Source organism: Salvelinus sp. IW2-2015, linkage group LG32, assembly GCF_002910315.2.
Source record: "Salvelinus sp. IW2-2015 linkage group LG32, ASM291031v2, whole genome shotgun sequence".
NCBI classification, from domain to species: domain Eukaryota; kingdom Metazoa; phylum Chordata; class Actinopteri; order Salmoniformes; family Salmonidae; genus Salvelinus; species Salvelinus sp. IW2-2015.
In genome coordinates this window covers 36,505,680-36,529,825 of record NC_036871.1, presented here as the reverse complement: position 1 = coordinate 36,529,825, position 24,146 = coordinate 36,505,680, and the positions used below count along the sequence as shown (strand labels likewise).

The 24,146-nt window shown below is 41.8% G+C and overlaps 2 protein-coding genes across 2 annotated transcripts in view; one reads left to right on the top strand and one right to left on the bottom strand.

Moving 5' to 3' along the window:
* LOC111956397 (EEIG family member 2) overlaps positions 1-9,337 on the bottom strand; it is a 37,279-nt gene extending 27,942 nt beyond the window's left edge. The window contains exon 1 of the mRNA XM_023976862.1: positions 8,891-9,337. Coding sequence (XP_023832630.1) covers positions 8,891-9,036 — 146 coding nt within the window. The 5' untranslated portion in view covers positions 9,037-9,337. The remainder of the gene's footprint in view (positions 1-8,890) is intronic.
* Positions 9,338-14,083: 4,746 nt separating this feature from the next.
* Positions 14,084-24,146, top strand: part of LOC111957213 (mitochondrial adenyl nucleotide antiporter SLC25A24) — a 21,250-nt gene continuing 11,187 nt past the window's right edge. The window contains exons 1-4 of the mRNA XM_023977985.2: positions 14,084-14,573; positions 16,288-16,414; positions 16,630-16,717; positions 18,919-19,030. Coding sequence (XP_023833753.1) covers positions 14,391-14,573; positions 16,288-16,414; positions 16,630-16,717; positions 18,919-19,030 — 510 coding nt within the window. The 5' untranslated portion in view covers positions 14,084-14,390. The remainder of the gene's footprint in view (positions 14,574-16,287; positions 16,415-16,629; positions 16,718-18,918; positions 19,031-24,146) is intronic.

The window sequence follows — 24,146 nt, the reverse complement described above, 5'->3', positions numbered from 1 at the left end:
AACCACAATCCGTAGGTGCAAAATAGCTAAATGAGAGAGCAGCAAGTGTGATTCACATCAATGCGCTATGTAGATATAATAAAGTGATATCCGTGTAGCAGTAGACTACACCACTGCTGTCATCCTTACCTCAAGCGTTTATTCAAGTTGGATCTTTGGATGCCGACAGCAGTCACACCATTGGAAGACATAGCTTGGACTGTAGCCTACACAAACCTATTCCTGCGCTTTTCCACGATCCATCAAACACATGTGGTGTGGTCATCATAGTGATCTCTGACTTGTGGTCTGACTCGCTCAGGTGGAACAAACTGAAACGTGCACCTTTTTTCAATGCTGATTTGAAATGTCATTGAGAAAACAGAAAAGTGTTAAAGATTTTTTTTTTACACAAACGTCCTTTCTGAATTGAAAAAGTAATCCTCAAAGTATCATCTAGTTTTTCAAAGGTATCTGTAATCTGATTACAATTTTTTTGCTTGTAACGTAACAGATTACAGTTACGGGTTTTGTAATCTCTACATGTAATCCGTTACTCCAACCCTGGACATGAGCCATCTCTTAAATTACCACAATGAACCGTTAGAGCTGCTTAATTCTCTCTCTTTAGGCTCTGTGGTGGCACAGTTGGTTGCATGTGCTTGCACCACCAAGGTTGTGGGTTCAATTCCTACCTGGGACCAATGTGGAAGAAAGTATGAAAATGTATGCACTCACTACTGTAAGTCACTCTGGAAAAGACTGGAAACCATAGTCTGTGTTCATATGCAATGGAGACGAACAAAGTCCTATCCTGAGGACGGGATGCTCCAGGGTGTGAATGGATGACATCAGAGAAATTTGTTTAGATGCTGTTAACTTGACAGATCTGATCTTATTAAAATATGTTCATATACACCCCGAGGAAGAATATTACACTTTTTAAAAACATTTTCATAAATTCTTAGAATGTTTGTGAATTATGTATACTGGGGCTTTTGTGGCCATGCGTTTAGACAATTAATAGACACTGCAGTAAATAAAACCTAATAAAAACATCTGTCTCGTCCAGAACGGGAGTCTACACAGAACGGTGCGCCATAGGCAATCAGAGCTACAGTAGGCCTTTATACAAACAAGCCACTTCCTACATGGGCCTGCCATCATTCACTGGACTGGACTGTGTGTTTACAGGCAGTAGGGCCTGCCATCATTCACTGGACTGGACTGTGTGTTTACAGGCAGTAGGGACTGCCATCATTCACTGGACTGGACTGTGTGTTTACAGGCAGTAGGGCCTGCCATCATTCACTGGACTGGACTGTGTGTTTACAGGCAGTAGGGCCTGCCATCATTCACTGGACTGGACTGTGTGTTTACAGGCAGTTGCAACAGCGTGACTTTAGATCATTAGAACGTATTCGCCAAAAGCCACAAAATACAACTGAATCGATTTCTGCAAATATGTAAACACCACAGGAGTCCTCTTAACTTTGGGAACTTTACAGTCCTATTGATCAAAGAACCATTCAAAGGTAGGCTCTCCCTCAGTTATACAAATCAACAACAACAAGAACAACAACTAATGCTAGCCAGAGCAAGATGAGTTAAAATCTAACGAAGGAACATTATATAAACCCTCTCAAGCTTTTTCAGCTAGTTGGCCGTCAAAATTGCACTGATAAATTATGGGGGATTTGTAAGCTACCATTCCTCCTGCAGCTTGCCTGCCACTGCATGCTTGTCCCAACCAAGCACCCAAGCTAACTGGCTAAAGTTAGCTAGTTTGCTAGCTACTTCCAGAATCAAATGAGAGCACACCTCACTCTGATCATTTTACTCGCTGTAGCAGAGCTGGTTAGGCAGTTTACATGTTTTCTAGGACGTTCTTGACTAACTTTTACCTGTAAACAATTGTTGGAAAAACGACTTGAGTCATGTACAAAGTAGATGTCCTAACTGACTTGCCAGAACTATAGTTTGTTAACAAGAAATTTGTGGAGTGGTTGAAAAACGAGTTTTAATGACTCCAACGTGAGTGTATGTAAACTTACGACTTCAACTGTATATATATGTATATATGTATAGCTATCAACATAACCTGAAAGGCCGCTCAGCAAGGAAGAAGCCACTGCTCCAAAACCACCATAATAAAGCAAGACTACGGTTTGCAACTGCACATGGGGACAAAGATCGTACTTTTTGGAGAAATGTCCTCTGGTCTGATGAAACAAAAATAGAACTGTTTGACCATAATGACCATCAATATGTTTGGTGGAAAAAGGGGGAGGCTTGCAAGCCGAAGAACACCATCAACCGGTGAAGCCAGGGGGGTGGCAGCATCATGTTGTGGGGTGCTTTGCTGCAGAAGGTACTGGTGCACTTCACAAAATAGATGGCATCATGAGGGAGGAAGATTATGTTGATATATTGAAGCACATCTCAAGACATCAGTCAGGAAGTTAAAGCTTGCTCACAAATGGGTCTTCAAAATGGACATTGACCCCAAGCATACTTCCAAGTTGTGTCAAAATGGCTTAAGGACAACAAAGTCAAGGTATTGGAGTGGCCATCACAAAGCCTGACCTCAATCCATAGAAAATGTGTGGGCAGAACAGAAAAAGCGAGTGCGAGCAAGGAGGCCTACAAACCTGACTCAGTTACACCAGCTCTGTCAGGAGGAGTGGGCAAAATTCACCAACTTATGCGGGAAGCTTGTGGAAGGCTACCTGAAACGTTTGACCCAAGTTAAACAGTTTAAAGGCAATGCTACCAAATACTAATTGAGTGTATGTAAACTTCTGACCCACTGAGAATGTGATGAAATAAATAAAAGCTGAAATAAATCATTCTCTCTACTATTATTCTGACATTTCACATTCTTAAAATAAAGTTGTGATTCTAACTGACCTAAAACAGGGATTTTTTACTAGGAATAAATGTCAGTAATTGTGAAAAATTGAGTTTAAATGTATTTGGTGAAAGTGTATGTAAACTTCCAGGTTCTACATACATACAGAACCTGGACAGTACCAGTCAAAAGTTTGGACACACCTACTCATTCAAGGGTATTTCTTTATTTTTACTATTTTCTACAATGTAGAATAAAAGTGAAGACATCAAAACTGTGTTAAACAAATAAAAATAGAAATATAAATCCTTGAATGAGTAGGCGTGTCCAAACTTTTGACTGATACTATATATATATTTGCACCCATCTCAGTGAACTAATCCATAGTGCAGGACTAGACTAAAAGCAAATTTATGCTTGATCTGAAAATGTGGTCAGAGGCTCCATAAGGACGTTTTGACGCAATTGCAGAGCCTCCAGAGGCATGCAGAGGACATATCAAGCTCTGTACTGAATCGCCATGCGCCTCCCAAATGTTGTAACAATGCGGAGGCCTCTGTATAGCTCCACAATGACATGATTGGTTGACGGTAGGTGGGGGCAGTAAATCCTTCATAAATAAAAACGACCTTCCTTGACAACTACCTTCACAACAGCTCWGATCAGCGCAAGAAGTATGAATGCCCTGATTTCTGCTGGGGCCTTATCACCTTAAAAGACTACCTTGCCTGCGCACAAATGTAGGCATATAAATGTGCCCATTTGGAGATCTGATAGCATTTCTGACTGGCTTAATCCACCACCACTAATGCATTTCAAAATAATGTTTTCTTCACCTCAAACAGCAAGCAAATGAAGTCTATTTTTACATCCATTGAGAATTACAGTAGTTCCTCAATGTATTTGAAAAAAATCTCCCTTTCGAAAGAGAAAAATGTCATGCTCTGATCCAGTGGAAASGTCATAAAATAGGCCTACCTGATTACTTCTTRTCAGTGCTTGACTTGGACTGAAATAGGTTCCGGTACTCATTTTGAGTTTATATTTAGGTGCAGGAGCTCCACAACACTTTGAGCTAATATTCTATAAAAGGAACAGGAGCTCAAGCAGTATAAAATTTGAGGTGCCGATACTCAGCTCCGGTGAGSYCCTSCCCAAGTCAAGCACTGCTTCTTATCCCTTGCGCAAATAGCCTACACTTGTGTCTGTYCCGAGCTCACTGGCGGGAAACTCTGAGGGCCCAAAATATTTTMTACAATGTTGCAAGTTCGYTAGCCAAGCTTCRKGCCGGACCCAAGTTAATACAATGTTTTAAGTTAGTTGCAGACAGACCATGCGTAGCCAATGTGATATAAAGGATATTTATTTTTATCAGGATATTTTGTACCTGCAGGATGTAATGTTTTTATTTGTTGGCTTTATGTAGGCTATTTTTACATAGTTGGCAATGTCAATCGAAGTTAAGTTTTTAGGTTTGTATCTTTCACTTAGATTTGGATAGAATTTTGATTAACCACATGACAATGATTTTGAGATATGAAGATGTTATTATAAATTAAATCAAACTGTTACACGAAAATGTGCACATGAAAACCATAACTGGCATACAGATCGGTAGAAATGGTAAGATAAATTGGCATTCTACATGAGAAAGGTTGCCGACTCCTTATGTAGCCTATTATGGCAACTTGAGGAGAGTAATGGGAGAATCTGCGAAAGCCAGAAGGAGCAGGCGGATAATGGTTGGGTCAGGTTGARTTTTTTCCCCTTCTGGTTATCTAGATATCTGGATCCCTCTTGAGGCATTTGTGCCTTAGTTCAGCAAACAGTAAGCTTAAAGCGTCCGACAAGCTCAATGCATATAGTTGATTTTATTAAAACCCCATATATCTAYATATGGAAAAATACACTTTAAAAATRTTGACCAATCGATTTAGTCAGTGACAGCCCTAGTTTACTGACAATGGTCATATTCAGYGGGTGTTGTACGTTCATAAATTCATCAGTTATTCTGCACTCTGRCACACTCAGAAGAGAGTGCTCTGAAATCAGAGTAGATAGCCAGAGTGAAATTGTGAACGCAAAAGATATGCTAACTGGATAACAGTTGTTCAAGTTCTTGCTAGCTAACCAAATGACACTTGCATCTCTAGCTGTGTATAGCCACCGAAAAATGATATGAGGGGAAAAAGTCAGTCACTCACCCACTCCTCCAGTGGCATGACATGACATCCTTCTAGCAGCTAGCTAGCTAGCTACCTATCTAGCTAATGTTAAGCTCTGTGTTTTAAGCTTGCGTTATGACTGACTTGTGATCATTATCGTTGTTAGTTTGATTGTATTGACATTCCTAGCCTTAGTTACATCCGTTTCTGTCCAAAATATTAGCATTGACATGAAATCAGTCAAAACCCATCAAAACAAGACACAGTATCAATAACAAGATGAAACAAGCTTAAACGAGCCACTTGCGATTCYCCACATGGCAGTTTCTTGTTATTCTTRCTAGCAATCTGGCCATCCAGAAGCACGCACAAGATTTTCTTGACATTGTCAGTCAACAATGAATAGGTACMCTCGCAATGRCCRCCAGTCCACCSATTATGGCATCATTGACTTGAATGGGGAGACCCGTTATATTTATTCTTATTTCTATGGTATGTTTAAATAATTGGAAAAATGCAGGCAGTTGCCATGGCAAAGTCACTCGGGGAGTGACAACCGAGTYGACGTTAGGAGCTGGCACTTGCTCCAGATGTGTGTCCACTACTTTCCAGAGTGACTCATTTAAGAACCATCCTGCTCGTGCTGTTGAGTGGGTTGACATGAGCAGGGTTGGGTAGGCTACTTTCTAAATGTAATCTGTTACAGTTACTAGTTAYCTGTCCAAAATTGGAATCAGTAACGTAACTTTTGGATTACCCAAACTCAGTAACGTAATCTGATTACATTCCGTTACTTTTAGATTACTTTCCGCTTAACAGGCTATAGAAGAAGACAAAAATGTATGTTACCTATTGAACGACATCTATTGCAGGATAAATCCATGTTAAAGTTTACATAGCTGGCCATATATGAATGTTAAATGTTACTTTATGGGTTGGTTATGAAGGCTTTTTAACCCATTGCTTTCTACTACATATAATAATATGWTTAAATTACTTTTTTACATTCAAAACCAAAGCCTATCAGAATTTCAGTCATTCCAATAAATGTTTTACCCCTTGATCTTCAAGAATAGGACTTGGAAATATGGAAGTATAGATTAGCCAAATTGTTTAACCTGAGCAGGACCTCAAAACTAAGGATGTATTAACCAGCCCTACTCTGTTGTTTATGATTTTGTTGTTATGGAGGACTGATTGGGCTCATTGATTTGAGTTGAAAAATAAATGCTGAGCTCATGGAATGGCATGCTTTGAGCACTACTGAATAAGTGCTATTTACATGTGAAAAAGTTATGTCATATCCTGCATTTGCTATAGGCCTATTGTTTACCTTTTTGTTGGTGACACTTTGATATCTTGATAATATGCAGCTGTTTAAAGGGAAAACCCACAGATGAAACAATAACAAAATCATCGCCCCGCCTCTATTTTGGTAAAAAGCTGAGGGATGGGCCTGGAGAAATGTAACCACTCTCAGATTAATAGACAAAGCTAAGGACTGACCATCCATTATATAAAAAATATTGTTTTAGCCATGTTATGAGGCTATACAKTGTTTGTTTACATTTACAATGTTTACAAACATTGAAATAAAACATGGTTATATTTTGGGTTATCATGGAGTGTGACAGTTGAACTAAGCTCATGAGGGATTTCTAAGTTATAGTCTTCAAGAATCAATGGCTATATATATATATATAATTTATATGCCTGAAAATGGATGCAGCAACTACAGATTGCCCCTTTTAAGTCTATGAAAGGTGTKCAAGTTTGATCATGTGTCCGTTAGGCCTATGGATTTTCTTTTTTATCAGCATGAATTAGATTGAGCAATAAAAGCCCCACTTTTATTCCATAGGCTGGGATCCACACTGTGCAGCTGTTGCAAGAGCGCATTTTYCCCTGGCTGTCCACTGGTTTAATTTGATTGATAGGCAGCTTAAACTTCTTGAATTCAACCATTATTGGGTTCAAATACACATTTAGATTTGTGAACAGCCATCCACAACAACCACAATCCGTAAGGTGCAAATAGCTAAATGAGAGAGCAGCAGTGTGATTCACATCAATGCGCTATGTAGATATCAATAAAGTGATATCYGTGTAGCAGTAGACTACACCACTGCTGTCATCCTTACCTCCAAGCGTTTATTCAAGTTGGATCTTTGGATGCCGACAGCAGTCACACCATTGGAAGACATAGCTTGGACTGTAGCCTACAAAAACCTATTCCTGCGCTTTTCCCACGATCCATCAAACACATGTGGTGTGTCATCATAGTGATCTCTGACTTGTGGTCTGACTCGCTCAGGTGGAACAAACTGAAACGTGCACCTTTTTTCAATGCTGATTTGAATGTCATTGAGAAAACAGAAAAGTGTTAAAGATTTTTTTTTTACACAAACGTCCTTTCTGAATTGAAAAGTAATCCTCAAAGTAATCATCTAGTTTTTCAAAGGTATCTGTAATCTGATTACAATATTTTTGCTTGTAACGTAACAGATTACAGTTACCGGTTTTTGTAATCYCTTACATGTAATCCGTTACTCCCCAACCCTGGACATGAGCCATCTCTTAAATTACCACAATGAACCGTTAGAGCTGCTTAATTCTCTCTCTTTAGGCYCTGTGTGGCACAGTTGGTAKTGCATGGTGCTTGCACCACCAAGGTTGTGGGTTCAATTCCTACCTGGGACCAATGTGGAGAAAGTATGAAAATGTATGCACTCACTACTGTAAGTCACTCTGGAAAAGACTGGAAAACCATAGTCTGTGTTCATATGCAATGGACAAAGTCCTATCCTGAGGACGGGATGCTCCAGGGTGTGAATGGATGACATCAGAGAAATTTGTTTAGATGCTGTTAACTTGACTGATCTGATTTTAACCAGGTCTTATCTGTCTAGCCATCTCAATGGCTCTGGATCCTTGGAGAGCGAGCAAAACTGATGTTTTGAGTGATTGAGATAATGAGATTTTTGGAACTGTATGGGTCATCCTTTGAAGTCTCATATGGGGGCTATTGAAACTGTTGTTGTTCAATGTAAGCTAGGAGGTTTTTGCAGTGTTTGTTATGTTTAGAGCTTGTGTTATTGTTTTGTTTAATTTATTTGCACCAAAGAAAAACATTWAAAAAATGGTGAGCAGGTGTGGTTATATGAAAACCACACCACAGAGCTATAAGTATACTGTATCTCCAATTTTACCTTGAAAATAGGCTTGGATTGGGGATGAATGATTTGCAAGTTTTTGCAACTACTAGTCTGATCAATAAGAACCTAGTCAGTCTAAAGTCTGAGATATTGGACTATTGGTTATAACAAAATGATAAATAAATCACATTTTCTTGGCATTTCAGATTGGAAATCTAGTGACCTTCAGTTGCCAGACGWTTTGTTCAAAGTTGTCAGATAGCATAGATCAAGCAAGCCTCACATGTCTAGCCATGAATGTTTGATTTGACAGTTGGCTTCGTGACCGGTGGTCTTTTGGTGTGTCAGTCAGTCAGAACGATCAATCAGACAAGCAGCATCACCATCAGTCAAAACAAGATGACAGAATAACTACCATGGTAGCTAACTATACCAAAATAAGAAACAGAGGTAAAAACAACATACAATTGTGAATACTACATATTCTATAATTGATTAAATTAGATATTGTTTGCTATGTTAATAGCTAGCAACAAACATTATTCAGTCACATCACTCATATTCACACTGTCTTCTTGAGTGTGGGCGCTAGCTAGCTCGCTAATGTTAGCTAACTGATCAATGCCACTCACTGCCAGTAAACTAACCAGGATCGAGTCGCACCTCTGTGTCTCCCTGAGTTGCTTAACGTAACTGTTAACGTAAACTAGCTAAATGAAATCGAAAGGGCAGTTTCTTACCGAGAGGACTCTTCAGTAAAGCCACCGTCTTGGAGCCGTACTTTGCAGAACAAGACCCCGTTGACAAAGGGAACAGAAGATAGTTCGTCCAACTCGAAATCTACCTTAAATTTGAATTTATTTTTCTTCATCATAATGAACGACATTGTTAACCTAACTAACGTTAGTTAAAGTAGCTAACTAGGCTAGCTAGCTAGTGAAAACTGGTAAATAATGTACGTCGGGTCGCTAGCCACAGCTCAAGCTTCTTGAGTCTCTTGACTGTGACTTCTTCCACACTTGCCAGCCTGTAACCTAACATAGCAGGCGGTAAAGAAACAGGCTGACTGTGACAGCTCAGTCTGCTAGCGATTGTCGGTCAATTCAAATACTTTACGCTCCAGTGCCTAGCTACCCCTAGTTGTTACTGGCTATAACCATTGGCCATAACCCATAATGTATGTGACGATTAAGGAAATTCTCAATTTGTATGGAGGAGGAAACGCTTACACCGCGTTCTATTCCGATTGGTGTAAATGCTGCATTTCTTTTCATTCGACCAATGACAGCAATATATGGTTTCTGATGGATTTTCCTTAGATACGTTGTAACAAAATAGAAACAAACAACAAGTAGCCCACTACTGTAACAAAGGATGGCCAGTTGTTTTCAAATGAACAATTTTAACACTGATTTAAGATGTTAACAAATGTATGATGAGATTAGGCTATAATTGCCKACATCATGAATTAAATGTAGGTTATCTATACATTAGTATGTGCATTGATTCGTTTTTTTTTTTTCGTGATGTGGTAATTTTTTTATGGTATTAACTGCACAATCCCATTGCATATGCATTATATAATACATTGTCTCCACCTTCCATCCCAACCCCCTTCACAGCTGTCGCTCCTGAATGAATATCAACAAAGGCTTATTATGGCTGATGTAAACGTCTATGCGTGTCATGCACATAAATCATSTATCATCGTCGATGTGGTAACAATTCTCCGTGGTGTTTCATATCTTGTAGAGGTAAGTTAGTATAATTCATAAACAGAAATCCAAAGTCTCTATTTTTCAGTTTTTACAAATCATTAAATACACTGAGTGTACAAAACATTGATCCCTTTTACCTGTGCTTAGCTCCATTAGTGGCTGTTAAATCCACTTCAATAMGTGTAGATGAAGGGGAGGAGACGGGCAAAAGAAGGATTTTGTTCCTAATGTGTTGTGCACCCAGTGTATATGTCCTTTGATTTGGAAGAATACGGCCTTACTGACAGTACAACCACAAGTAAAATGGGGTTAGTTACCAGTATCTTTGGTACAACTGACCTACCTTATCATTACCAAAAGGACAAAGGACCTATGACGCATTTGCTCTATTGTTAAGATTTTTATTGGTGGCTCACTCTATTTGAGGGTGAGTGTGGGTTCAAATCACAGAAAATAGAGTGTGCAATTGGGACTGAAGAACATTGTAAAGTCATTGTAAAGAATCAGATAAAATTACTCAAAATTTCTGCTTCATTAGCCTATCCAATTTATAGCCTATATAATMACTCTGGCTATCTACTCCGATTTCAGAGCACGCTCGTCTGAGTGTGACAGAGCGCAGAATAACTGAGGAAATGAGGAATGCGCAACACCTGTTGAATATGACCGGTGTCAGTAAACGTCGGCAAAAAAAACGTTATTAAATTGTTGCCAGCAGCATAGTTACAGTCACAAACGCTCTAGATAACAYGAAAACAGCCTAGCTAGCTCTGCTGGGGCGAGTAAAATGGTCAGAGTGAGGTGTGCTCTCGTTTGTGTCTGGAAGTAGCTAGCAAGCGAGCCAACTTTAGCCAGTTAGTTTGGGTGCTTGACTGCCGTTGTGATGTCAGAACGCTCTACTCCGAGAGCGAAACGCTCTGAATTTATGAACGGACAATCTGACAACGCTCTGAATTTATGAACGGACAATCTGACAACGCTCTGAATTTATGAACGGACAATCTGACAACGCTCTGAATTTATGAACGGACAATCTGACAACGCTCTGAATTTACAAACGCCCAGAGCGCACTCTAACTAAGCGCACTGTGGCAATCCAGAGTGAATTTACGAACACACGATGTGAATCCATGTTCAGTCATTGGCGGTTCCATCTTCCATCTACCCAATGGTATAACGCCACCTAGTGAGTAATGTTGATACCTTCATAGCTTTAATTGGAAAACTTTCCCCATTCCTGCCTCTAAATTCTAAATGATTGTGAGATAATTTGAGGTCCAGACAAACAGACTATATAGACTTCAGATAATTAATTGAATATCCTATGGACTACACTTTACATTTGCCAAAGCCTAGAGATTGAGGCAGCACTAGAGATAGTGTCACTGACCGAATCTTCTACCAGACCGTAAATTGAAACATGTTGAAGGCTAAATGTCCATGCCAAGTTTCGGTTCCAACGGGTCATTGCTGTAGCCTACAGAATATGTAATCTTGTTTGTTTTTTAAAAGTTATAAGATAAAGGATTCACATGCGGGTATAAATGATCACTTAAGGACAAGAGGACACACAAGCGAGTATACATCAGTCAACATTTAAGTCATCTACTTTATGAAATTACAGCCTGATTGCATCGGTGAATTCAACGTCAACTGCGCTCCTTTCGTGTCTCTAGTTGACAACGCGCAGCGGAGGGAAAGTGTACAGACACTTGCCACAGTCCTAGCTAGGCTTACTAAAATGTTGCAGTCTGGCTTCGTTTTTTAAAGCTTGACAATGAATAACCAAAACACTAAACCTGCAACAAAATAGCATGATAAACATGTAGCCCAATTACAACAACATTTGAGCAGTAGCCTAGGCTGGCTACAATACATTTTGAGTGCATCATACTGCAAGGCTGTTTAGATAGAACAGTACTCCGTTTATATAAAGTTCTATTTACAGGACACATGCATATACTACAGGACAATGCCCTACATATGAGTGAATGGATGAATAGTCTAAGGGAATGAGAATGTCATATGTTCCTTTAATTGCTACAACCTAGCTACGTTTTTGTTATTTGGAGTTAGAGTAAATACTTTTTTGATTAGGGTCGCAGCATATAATGCGCACGTGCCAACATTAGCAGCAAAGGCTGGACAAATATTATTTCTGCTTCTTTTGTTCTAATATGTTAAAATGCTCCATATTCAGAATCTTATTTACATAAGTGGACATTATGAAGGAACAAATTTTTTTCTAATAAAACAATGGCCAGTTTGAGTTGCAGTTGTAGGCCTATGCAATTTGTTTTGTAAAAACAAACATAATAGCCTATGTCTTGCCCACAAATTCCTTGTGCTTTATCAATATGGCCCATGCACTGATTGAGATTGACAACCCTGGTGTACATATTACAAAYATTCCAAAAYATGCATCCTGTTTGCAGTAAGGCACTAATGTAATACTGCAAAAAATGTGACAAAGAAATGAACTTGTTCTCGTGAATACACAGCGTTATGTTTGGAGCAAATACAACACAGCACATTACTGAGTACCACTCTCCATATTTTCAAGCATGGTGGTGGCTGCATCATGTTATGGGTATGCTTGTCCTCAGCAAGGACTAGGGAGTTTTTTAGGTTAAAAATAAACGGAATAGAGCTTAGCACAGGCMACAACCAGGTTTTCCTCTAGGATTTTACCTGTGCTTAGCCCCATTGCATTCATTTTTCATCCTGAAAAACTCCTCACTCCTTAATGATTTCAAGCATACCCATAACATGATGCAGCCACCACTATGCTTGCAAATATGGAGAGTGTTACTTAGTAATGTGTTGTATTGAATTTGTCCCAAACATGACAATAAGTATTCTGGACAACAAGTGCTTTGTCACATTTTGAGGAGTATTACTTTAGTGCATTGTTGCAAACATGCATGTTTTGGAATATTTGTATTCTGTACAGCTTTTCTTCTTTTCACTCTGTCAATTAGGTTCTGGAGTAACTACAGTGTTGTAACTGTAACTGTTTTAAAGTCAGCATTTGCCTCATGGGGCTCCYGAGTGGTGCAACGGTCTAAGGCACTGCATCTCAGTGCTAGAGGCATCACAACAAACGCTGGTTTGATTCCAGGCTGTATCACAACCTGCTGTGATTGGGAGTCCCATAGAGCGGCGCACAATTGGTTCAGCGTTGTTAGGGTTTGGCCTGGGTAGGCTGTCATTGTAAATAAGAATTTGTTCTTAACTGACTTGCCTAGTTAAATAAAAAATTGTAATATTCCTGAGCGGTTTCCTTCCGCTCCGGCAACTGGTTTAGGAAGGGTGCCTGTATCTTTGWAGTGACTGGGTGTATTGATACACCMTCCAAAGTTAAATTAATAACTGCACCATGCTCAAAGGGATATTCAGTCTGCTTTTTGAAATGTATTTACCCATCTAGCAATAGGTGCCCTTCTTGGTGAAGCATTGGAAAAGCTCCCTGTCTTTGTGGATGAATCTGTGTTTGAAATTCACAGCACGACTGAGGGACCTTACAGTAGTCATTCAAAAAATCATGTTTAACACTATTATTGCACAGAGTGAGTCCATTCAACGTATTATGTGACTTGTTAAGCACATTTTTACTCCTGRACTTATTTAGGCTARCCATAACAAAGGGATGTAATATTTATTGACCCAAGACATTTCAGCATTTCATTTTTAATTAATTTGTATACATTTCTAAAAACATAATTCTACTTTGACATTATGGGGTATYGTGTGTAGGCCAGTGACAAACAACATCTCAATTTAATMAATTTTATATTCAGGCTGTAACACAACAAAATGTGGAGAAAGTGAAGGGGTGTGAATAGTTTCTGAAGGCACTGTTTTCAACAGGAAATGTCTCTGCGCTCTTTACAGAGTGAGACAACGCCCCTAATAAATCTAATTCTATACAACGCAAGCCATTGTATATAGTATATGACTATTAAATAGGCCATCTCAGTTATAAAACACGTTAATAATAACATTGACAGATCAGGTTATCATCACACTACAGCGGCGCACAATTGGCCCAGCGTCGTCCGGGTTTGGCCGGGGTAGACCGTCATTGTAAATAAGAATTTGTTCTTAACTGACTTGCCTAGTTAAATAAAGGTTACAAAAAAATGTWTAAACTGCACAGCCAGGGGCTCTCCTAGCATAGATCAGCATAGGCAACCCCCTTCGCTTTGTTTGCCTCATTCCTTATTATACCACGCCCTCAATTTGACTGCAGCCTCGATGAGTGGATTTCAGGCTATTTGCTGGATATGCAGCAGTATTTACAGGGAGTATGGAGCTGTGTCAGATCGGCGTCACACATTTCGTTAATCAGTATTTTTCTTGTCGCGAACGGAGATAATTACAACGAGCGACTGATTAAGACGACAGACCGCATACSAATGGCTATCTTTTCCCAAGCTGTGGTTTTCAATATTGCTATGCATTCAATTTTCTGAGAAACATAGCCAAGGCCCTATCTATTACCTMTTTTCCAACCGCAACAATGTATCAGGTTATAAGAGGACTTCTACTAACGGACTCCCGATGCTGGGATCCCGACAGTCAAAGGTCATACCAGGACCTGTTCGATAAGCTGGACACCAACAAGGATGGGAAGGTGGATGTTGCCGAATTGAGAGCAGGCCTAACCGCAATGGGCATATCATTCCGCAAAGGTGCAGCGCAGGTAAATGCACATGCAACGAAGAGCCATTATGTTCTATTTCCAAGCAACCTATTCAATTATTATTATTATACATAGCTCAATGATTCAATTGGGAGTGGAACATTAGCCTGGGTGCCAGTTCGTTTTTTGCTCTTTTACCAACTCCTTATGGAATTGTCATGCAAAACATTTGCTTTACAATGACAACGGCGYAGGCAAAAGCACAAACAGATCTGGGACCAAGCTAGTGGGACATATGGGTAGCAATTAAATTAACATATGACATTCTCATTCCCTTAGACTATTCATCCATTCACTGTAGGGCATTTTCCTGTAGTATATGCACGTGTCCTGTAAATAGAACAGTACTTAGTTTATATAAAGTTCTATCTAAACTTTAGTCTTGCAACCAGTTCCTCCCATTTTTACATTTACATTTTAGTCATTTAGCAGACGCTCTTATCCAGAGCGACTTACAGTAGAGTGCATACATTTTATTACATTTTTTTTTTTTTACATACTGAGACAAGGATATCCCTACCGGCCAAACCCTCCCTACCGGCCAAACCCTCCCTAACCCGGACGACGCTATGTCAATTGTGCATCGCCCCACGGATCTCCCGGTTGCGGCCGGCTGCGACAGAGCCTGGGCGCGAACCCAGCCCAGCCTGGGTGCGAACCCAGAGACTCTGGTGGCGCAGCTAGCACTGCGATGCAGTGTCCTAGACCACTGCGCCACCCGCCTCCCCTGTCATGTGTCATATCCAGGAGAGATAGAGCAGTAGTGTTACAGTGCCTGGGGGTATCAGAGCAGGCATGGACCTGTATCCACACATTCTCAGAGTAGAAGTGCTGATATACACTCTTAGAAAAAAGGTGCTCTCTAGAACCTAAAAGGGTTCTTCGGCTGTCTCCATAGGAGAACCCTTTGAAGAACCCTTGTTTGTTCCAGGTAGAACCCTTTTGGTATCAAGTAGAACCATTTGGGTTCAATGTAGAACCTTTTCCACATAGGGTTCTACCTAGAACCGAAAAGRGGTTTACCTGGAACCGAAAAGGGTTATCCTATATAGGGACAGCCAATGAACCCCTTTGGAACCTTTTTTTCTAAGAGTGTAGAATTAGTTCAGCCTTTTCGATCATAATGAATAGGACTATCTGGACAGATGGGGCCCTGATCCTAGATCAGCATTCCTACTCTATGCTTTGTGGATACAGGCCTGGGGCTGGTTTAACTTGCGGGACACACAGGTCGGTTTCATCGTCAATATGACATCCACAGAATAGTTCATCACTTTCATCACTAGAYTTTTCTGTCATCGATCAATGTTGCACTAGTTCTCAGAGAATTAGTCAACACTGAGAACTAGTGCATCATTGGTCAAAGGAGAGAAAAGGCTACTTCCTCCACAGTACCAGGGAATGAAAACAGATCTTTTGGTATCTGTTACCAGCTACAGTGGAACATCCCATTGACTTAGCCATCTCCAGACAGTTTGAAATATTCATTACCGTTCAGTATTCAGTCATGTGCATAACATGCTCTTGCAGCTCCACAGTTACATCAACTCTATAACAATACACAGTTTAGGAATGTTATACTGTTCCTGTCTTTGTCTGGGTGTGATCTTGTGTGATGAGTAACCTTGCAGAGTAGCTTGCTTCATAGGCAATGAAGGGTTAAACTTACTACAGTGAGGCAAATAAAATAACCCTCTCATTTGTGTCTGCACAGAAGATTGTATCGTCCGGTGACAAAAACAAAGATGGAGGGCTTGACYTCAACGAGTTCAACAAATATCTGAAAGAGCATGAGAAGAAACTGCGCCTTACGTTCAAGAGCTTGGACAAAAACAACGACGGTATTATCATTTTTATACGAAACGTTTATTTGAATAGTTTAGAAGAAGAACAGTACATGATGAGACCTGTCAGAATGACACAATTCTTATAACAATGTAATAATATCACTGTTATAAAGCAACAAGGCATGATAGAACAAGCATCATACTTATCAGCATTTAGCTACAGAATGTACTTTAACTACACATTGAAATGTCTCCGTCATTTCCTCCAGGGCGCATCGATGCCTCTGAGATTAAGCAGTCCCTTGAAGAGCTGGGCATGGACATCACCCAGGAAGAGGCCCAGACCATCCTACAAAGGTTTGTCCTCATAAATCACTCATTGCTTGCATTTTGTACTCTAACCCAGGGCTGACAATAAATCGAATTTACATTGAAATCGCAATATTGACATGTGCAATATCCATATCGCAAGAGATCCATATCGCAATATTTGGAAACTCATGTCAGCCGTGGGTAATGTCCGCTTTTATAGTTTACTCCATGTTTTTCTCTTGCAGCTGTTTCCCACACACAACAAGCTCCGCTCCATGTCACTTAAGCAGCGCAGTTCCTCCATGCTGTTAGATTTACTATATATTTGCATGCGRTTCTGTTGGGTCAAATGCAGTCAACCGATTGCTCCAAACCAGAATGATGCTGCTTTCCACTTTGCTTCTTAATAGAAGTCATTCTATTTACAGTACCAGTCAACAGTTTGGACACACCTACTTATTCCAGGGTTTTTCTTTATTTTTAATATTTTCTACATTGTAGAATAATAGTGAATACATCAACACTATGAAATAACACAGATGGAATCATGTAGTAACCAAAAAAGTGTTCAAAAAAACAAATCAAAATATAGTTTATATTTGAGATTCTTCAAAGTAGCCACCCTTTGCCTTGATGACAGCTTTGCACACTCTTGTCATTCTCTCAACCAGCTTCATAAGTTAGTCACCTAGAATGCATTTCAATTATCAGGTGTGCCTTGTTAATTTGTGGAATTTATTTCCTTCTTAATGCGTTTGAGCCAATCAGTTGTGTTGTGACAAGGTAGAGGTAGTATACAGAAGATAGCCCTATTTGGTAAAAGACCAAGTCCATATTATTGCAAGAACAGCTAAAATAAGCAAAGAGAAATGACAGTCCATCATTACTTTAAGACATGAAGGTCAGTCAATCTGGAAAATTTCAAGAGCTTTGAAAGTTTCTTCAAGTGCAGTCACTAAAACCATCTCTCTTGAGGACCGCCACAGGAAAGGAAGACCCAGAGTTACCTCTGTTGCAGAGGACAAGTTCATTAGAGTTAACTGCACCTCAGATTTAAGCCCAAATAAATTCTTCACAGAGTTCAAGTAACAGACACATCTCAACATCAACTGTTCAGAGGACACTGCGTGAATCAGGTCTTCATGGTCGAATTGCTGAAAAGAAACTATTACTAAAGGACACCAATAAGAAGAGACTTGCTTGGGCCTAGAAACACGAGCAATGGACATTAGACCGGTGGAAATCTGTCCTTTGGTCTGATGAGTCCAAATTTGAGATTTTTGGTTCCAACCACCGTGTCTTTGTGAGACGCAGAGTAGGTGAACAGATGATCTCCGCATGTGTGGTTCCCACCGTGAAGCATGGAGGAGGAAGTGTTATGGTGTGGGGGTGCTTTGCTGGTGATGCTGTCAGTGAATTATTTAGAATTCAAGGCACACTTAACCAGTATGTCTACCACAGCATTCTGCAGCGMTACACCATCCCATCTGGTTTGCGCTTAGTGGGACTATCATTTGTTTTTCAACAGGACAATGACCCAACACACCTCCGGGCTGTGTAAGGGATATTTGACCAAGAAGGAGAGTGATGGAGTGCTGCATCAGATGACCTGGCCTCCACAATCACCTGACCTCAACCCAGTTGAGATGGTTTGGGATGAGTTGGACCGCAGAGTGAAGGAAAATAAGCCAACAAGTGCTCAGCATATGTGGGAACTCCTTCAAGACTGTTGGAAAAGCATTCCTCATGAAGCTGGTTGAGAGAATCCTAAGAGTGTGCAAAGCTGTCATCAAGGCAAAGGGTGGCTACTTTGAAGAATCTCAAATATATTTTGATTTGTTTAACACTTTTGTGGTTACTACATGATTCCATATTTCTTCTTTCATAGTTTTGATGTCTTCACTATTATTTTACAATGTAGAAAATAGTAAAAATAAAGAAAAACCCTTGAATGAGTCCAAACTTTTGACTGGTACTGTATATTATTCCAACAGTTTACCTAAGTGTTTAGATTGTTATTGCACATCAAATCGCAATTGAAATATTTGATGAAAATATTTGCCCATATCGTGCAGCCCTACTCTTAAGAATTTAGAATCAACTAATCAGAAATCCATTGATTTGTTGAATCAGTGTTAGTGCTGGGCTGCAACAAAAGTAATAAAGTTGGCTTAAGCAGATGCAGAATGGCAACCAGGCTAGTACTGTTACTACCTGCTCTGTGATCTCATATCCTGCCTGTGCAGCATGGACATCGATGGCACCATGATGGTGGACTGGAACGAGTGGAGGGATCACTTCCTGTTCAACCCTGCCCATAACCTGAACGAGATCGTACGCTACTGGAAACACTCCACGGTCAGTGGGTCACCCAGTCCTAGTGCACACACACACACACACACCAAACACAGCACACACACGCACACACACACACACACACACACACACACACACACACACACACACACACACACACACACCACACACACACAACACACACACACACACACACAGCACACACATGCCACACACACACACAGGCACACCACACGCCACACACACACACAGCACACACACGCCACACACACACACACACAGCACACACACGCCACACACAAACAACACGCCACACACACACACACACACACACAACACACACACGCACCACACACAAACACAGCACAACACGCCACACACAACACAGCACACACACGCCACACACACACACACAGCACACACACGCCACACCACACACCACACAGCCACACACACGCCACACACAAACACAGCACAACACGCCACACACACACACAGCACACACACGCCACACACAAACCACCAGACACACACGCACACACAAAACACAGCACACACACGCCAACACACACACACAGCACACACACGCCACACACACACACACAGCACACACACGCCACACACAAACACAGCACACACACGCCACACACAAACACAGCACACACACGCCACACACAAAACCCGCACACCACACGCCAACACAAACACAGCAACACACACCACAACACAAACACAGCACACACACGCCACACACACAAAACACAGGCACAACTCACACGCACACACAAACACAGCACACACCCACGCCAACACACCATCATCAAGGAACAACACAACACTTGCAGCACCACACCACCTACACTCAACACAGCACACACATGCACACACACACGCACTCACACAAACACAGCACACACATGCACACACACGCACTCACACGTCCATCTCTTGAAGGAATGAAGGAACTTGATGGGTGTAAGCAACAATATGGGATAAAAACTCCTGTCCAATTTTTCAAATCAATTAAGGGCCATCAATAATTCAGATTGTGATAATGTTTGTGTCTGTCTTTGGGCCTTGTAATGTAAATGCACTGACCAACAGCCTCACCACAGTGCTCAAATAATAAGACACAGATTACCTAAAGCAGCCTCCAGATCAAGCAGTACAGTGAATGTAGGCCTTCTAGACTATTCTCTGTAATAGCCGTTTAACTGTCAAACTGTGTGGAGTACAATGCTGTTTCCACTTTGACTTTGACTTTGGACTTTTATCAGAAAAATGTACAGTTTTTGCTTATCTCCAGTGGGGTTATCTTGCAAAGTTTATTTCTAGCAAATAGTGAGCGGCTTCCATAACGTACTGTTGAGACTACCTGCTAAAAGAGTATTACTGTTACTGCTTGTGTCACTGTTTGTGGKGGGATACAGATGTAGTATCTTCATTTGATCACTCTGTTACTGAGAATTSAAATGAGCTTAGTGATTTCCATAAATTCACTGAACACCTACAGTTCTCTCTCTCTCTCTCTCTCGCTCAGACGCTAAAGCACCACACATAATAAATGTCCTACTACTGCGACATTCAAAGGTACAAAAATGTCTCTGAAATGCAGCCATACACATCAACAACCTCTGTTATATATAGTTTAATTACACAAGATATATATTGTTCTCCACTACGACATTCAAGTATATCCAAAATGGACCTAAACTAAAGCCTACAGTCGTGGCCAAAAGTTTTGAGAATGACACAAACATTAATTTTCACAAAGTCTGCTGCCTCAGTTTGTATGATGGCAATTTGCATATACTCCAGAATGTTATGAAGAGTGATCAGATGAATTGCAATTAATTGCAAAGTCCCTCTTTGCCATGCAAATTCTCTCCGTCTTAATACTCCCGTCTGATCGCGTCCGCGGTTGACAAACGTGTACCGCTCACACATAATAAAATGTCAGTACGAGTTCCGCGCGTCGGACATTGTCAACGATGAACGAAAATGTGATCTACTGTAATTGGCAGTAATCTATACATGCATTTGTATACAACCACTCTGTTATATAGTTTATAATGGAGCACAAGAATATAGTATTTCGTGTCTTATCTCACTATCTGTTACGCTTCAGTATATTGTTCCTAAAGGAGCCTAAACTAAGGCCTATCAGTCGAGGTCAGGCCCATCAAGCCAAAGTTGATGAGAATGGGAAGAGAAAAGTTGAGTTTCCGAAAGACCGTGTGGCGTGCGCACTCCAGTTGGTATGATGGGAGAGCAAATATTGCATTATACTTCCAGAATTTATGACAGAGGAATCAGATGCCGGAGGGGCTTTGCCGCATGCTCCTGTGATGATAGTGGCCGATCAGCAAGTTCCAGCGTGGCCTGCCAGGAGAGGTCTGTATATGATGTATGGTCCTTCTATCTCCGGTGAGAAGTACAAGTGTCCCCACACAATTTTCCACTCGTCAACAGGTTTGTGGTCGCAGGCACAATAGCAACCAAGACGTCCCTCTTGGCACCACAAGCAAAAGGTTACCACCTCGGCTGGTCTCCTCCACGCCGGCCCCATGATTATCCGTGTCAGGGATTCTCTCATAGTTCAAAGCAGCCGTTGGAGGTGTGCTTTGGTAACGGTGGTCTTCCGACCGGAGCGAATGTGGGGGCATGCGGCATGAGACTGTTGCCAACTAACTGCCATTTCATGGTCTGCTCGACTGACTCGATGTGGTGGATCGTTTCTCGAGATCAAGTAATGCAGATCCTACGGATAGTACGCCTCTCGACAAAAAGGAGAGGGGTTGGTGGCTCTAGGGAGCGGTACAAAAATACAAACAACCTCTGTCAAGAACATGCTCCATATCGATGTGAGTTTTGGCATTGACGTTTCGCCGTGATCCAAATCGGGGGTGTCGAGACATCGTGTGGGCAAATGGGTCTCTGACAGGGTCTCAGTTTTCTCGTTCCCACGTTGCACCTGAGGGAGACACGCGCTCCCCTGGCAGCCCGTCATGGCATATTGGGGCTGTTTCATCAGCAGCTGTCCTCGGGATTCACAGAAAGGCCTTCTCACCAGTAGCCAAGGGCAAGGATTACGAATTGCTAGCGCGCACGCATAGCCAGGATTGGGGAGGAGGACCAACCAACTGCGCGTTCTGGTTCAATCCGACCACCACCACAGACCATTTATGAGTAGATCCAGAATCACAACTGTATGGGAACGTCCAGTCAGCCTTGGCAGGAGAGAGCTGAGAGATTAAGATAGTGCCGGCTATGCCAATTCTTTAGGTGTGTATGCCGATTGAAGAAGCGCGACATGCTTGCGCGTTTCACAAGGGGCGTTCCGGACCGTCTCTCTTAAGCGAACGCCAGTGGAGGTCTCAGCCCCATCGTTTTACCCTGAGCAGGAAGCGGAGGTTCAGCGAGTTACCTTTTGCTAAAGTTTTGATTTTACAACGAGATTGGTGTGGTGACTCTTGGGGGCACAACGCTGGGGCCCATTCGTACAGTTGAGCAGCGCCGGGAGCTTGCTGGTCAGATCCCTTGATGCTCGCAGAACAGAACATGGCTCTCAGAGTGGGGGTGCATAACGACGCCACCGGATTGACGCAGTTGGATGCGCGAGCTCGCTCTTGTTGGAGGATGCTGCTGTAGGAAGGGAAGCAAAGAAGAGGTATGGGAGGCTGCGCCCGCTTGCTCTGCAGGCGAAAAAACATCAGGGACAAGACTCGATATTTGCAAAACGGGTACAGGGGAATTGGATGCTGAGGGGAAGTCATTTTCTTCTGATGTGCCCTTTCGATTGGTTTGGGCGCATCCAGACCTTGTCCGGTAAAAGGAGACGCGGACCCCATCAGCTCGCCAAAAGTAGGCAGGAGATTGAGAGGATTGGACTTCATGGGCCACACCACGACCATCCTTTCTCAGTGTTTACCCATTTTTTTGCGGTTTAAGACACAGTCATTGATATATAGGGACTGTAAAATTGCGCCAACAGCATCCTGTGTGCTCATCATGGCTGGAAACCACAGGGAGCAGTATGCGTTGGAGGCTCTCTGGTCTCTGCTTCCAGTTTATTTAACCGGGAGGGCGGTCAGGTAAGGAACGGAGTGGGAGGAGGGTTTTTCTCGAGCAAGAAGGGATTGGGAGAGGAGATTTGGCTGCTCCTGTTGACCGATAGGAGCAAGAATGATAATGTAGTGGCTTTGAGCGGGGACAAAATCTCTCTATTCATGCTATATGTTGGTCCTATCTTAGGGGCCACGTCCTCAGTTAGCTATGGAATCGCAGCCCACAATATTCGCAGAATTCGTTGTCTGAGAGTACGGGGCGGGCCAGGCACGCGCGCCGGCACAAAGCATAGAGACTGTTGTCGAGTAGGTACTAATACTACTAGATGACCGCACATGTACTGACTAAATATACCAGAGCAACTGTGATGGTACGCTCACCTTGTCTTTCCTCGAGATACAATGATCATAGATTGGGTCCCGATGCATCAGAGACAGCAAATCGGAAAGGGGAGTCATCAGAGAAAATGACTTCCTCAGCAGCTCAATCCCTGTACCCTTTGCAAGATATCAGTCTGTCCCTGATGTTTTCCTGAGAAGAAGTGGCTTTCTTTGGGCCCTTCTTGACACCAGTCCATCCTCAAAAGTCTTCGCCCATGTGCGTGCAGATGCACCTGCCTGCTGCCATTCCTGAGCAAGCTCTGTACCGGTGGTCCCCGATCCCGCACCTGAATCAACTTTGGAGACGGTCCTGGCGCTTGCTGGATTCTTGGTGCCCTGAAGCCTTCTTCAAACAATTGAAACCGCTCTAGGGTGGTGCTTGAAGAGGAGGTTGATTAGGTGCAATCTTACTGGCAGCAATAGTCCTTGCCTGTGAAGCCCTTTTTGTGCAAGAGCATGATGACGGCACGTGTTTCCTTGGATGGTAACCATGGTTGACAGAGAAGAACAATGATTCCAAGCACAACCCTCCTTTTGTAAGCTTCCAGTCTGTTACGACGAACCAATCAGCATGACAGAGTGATCTCCAGCCTTGTCCTCGTGTCAACACTTACACTTGTGTTATGAGAGAATCACTGACATTATGTCAGTGTGGTCCTTTTGTGGCAGGGCTGAATGCAGTGGAAATGTTTTTGGGGATTAAGGAGGAT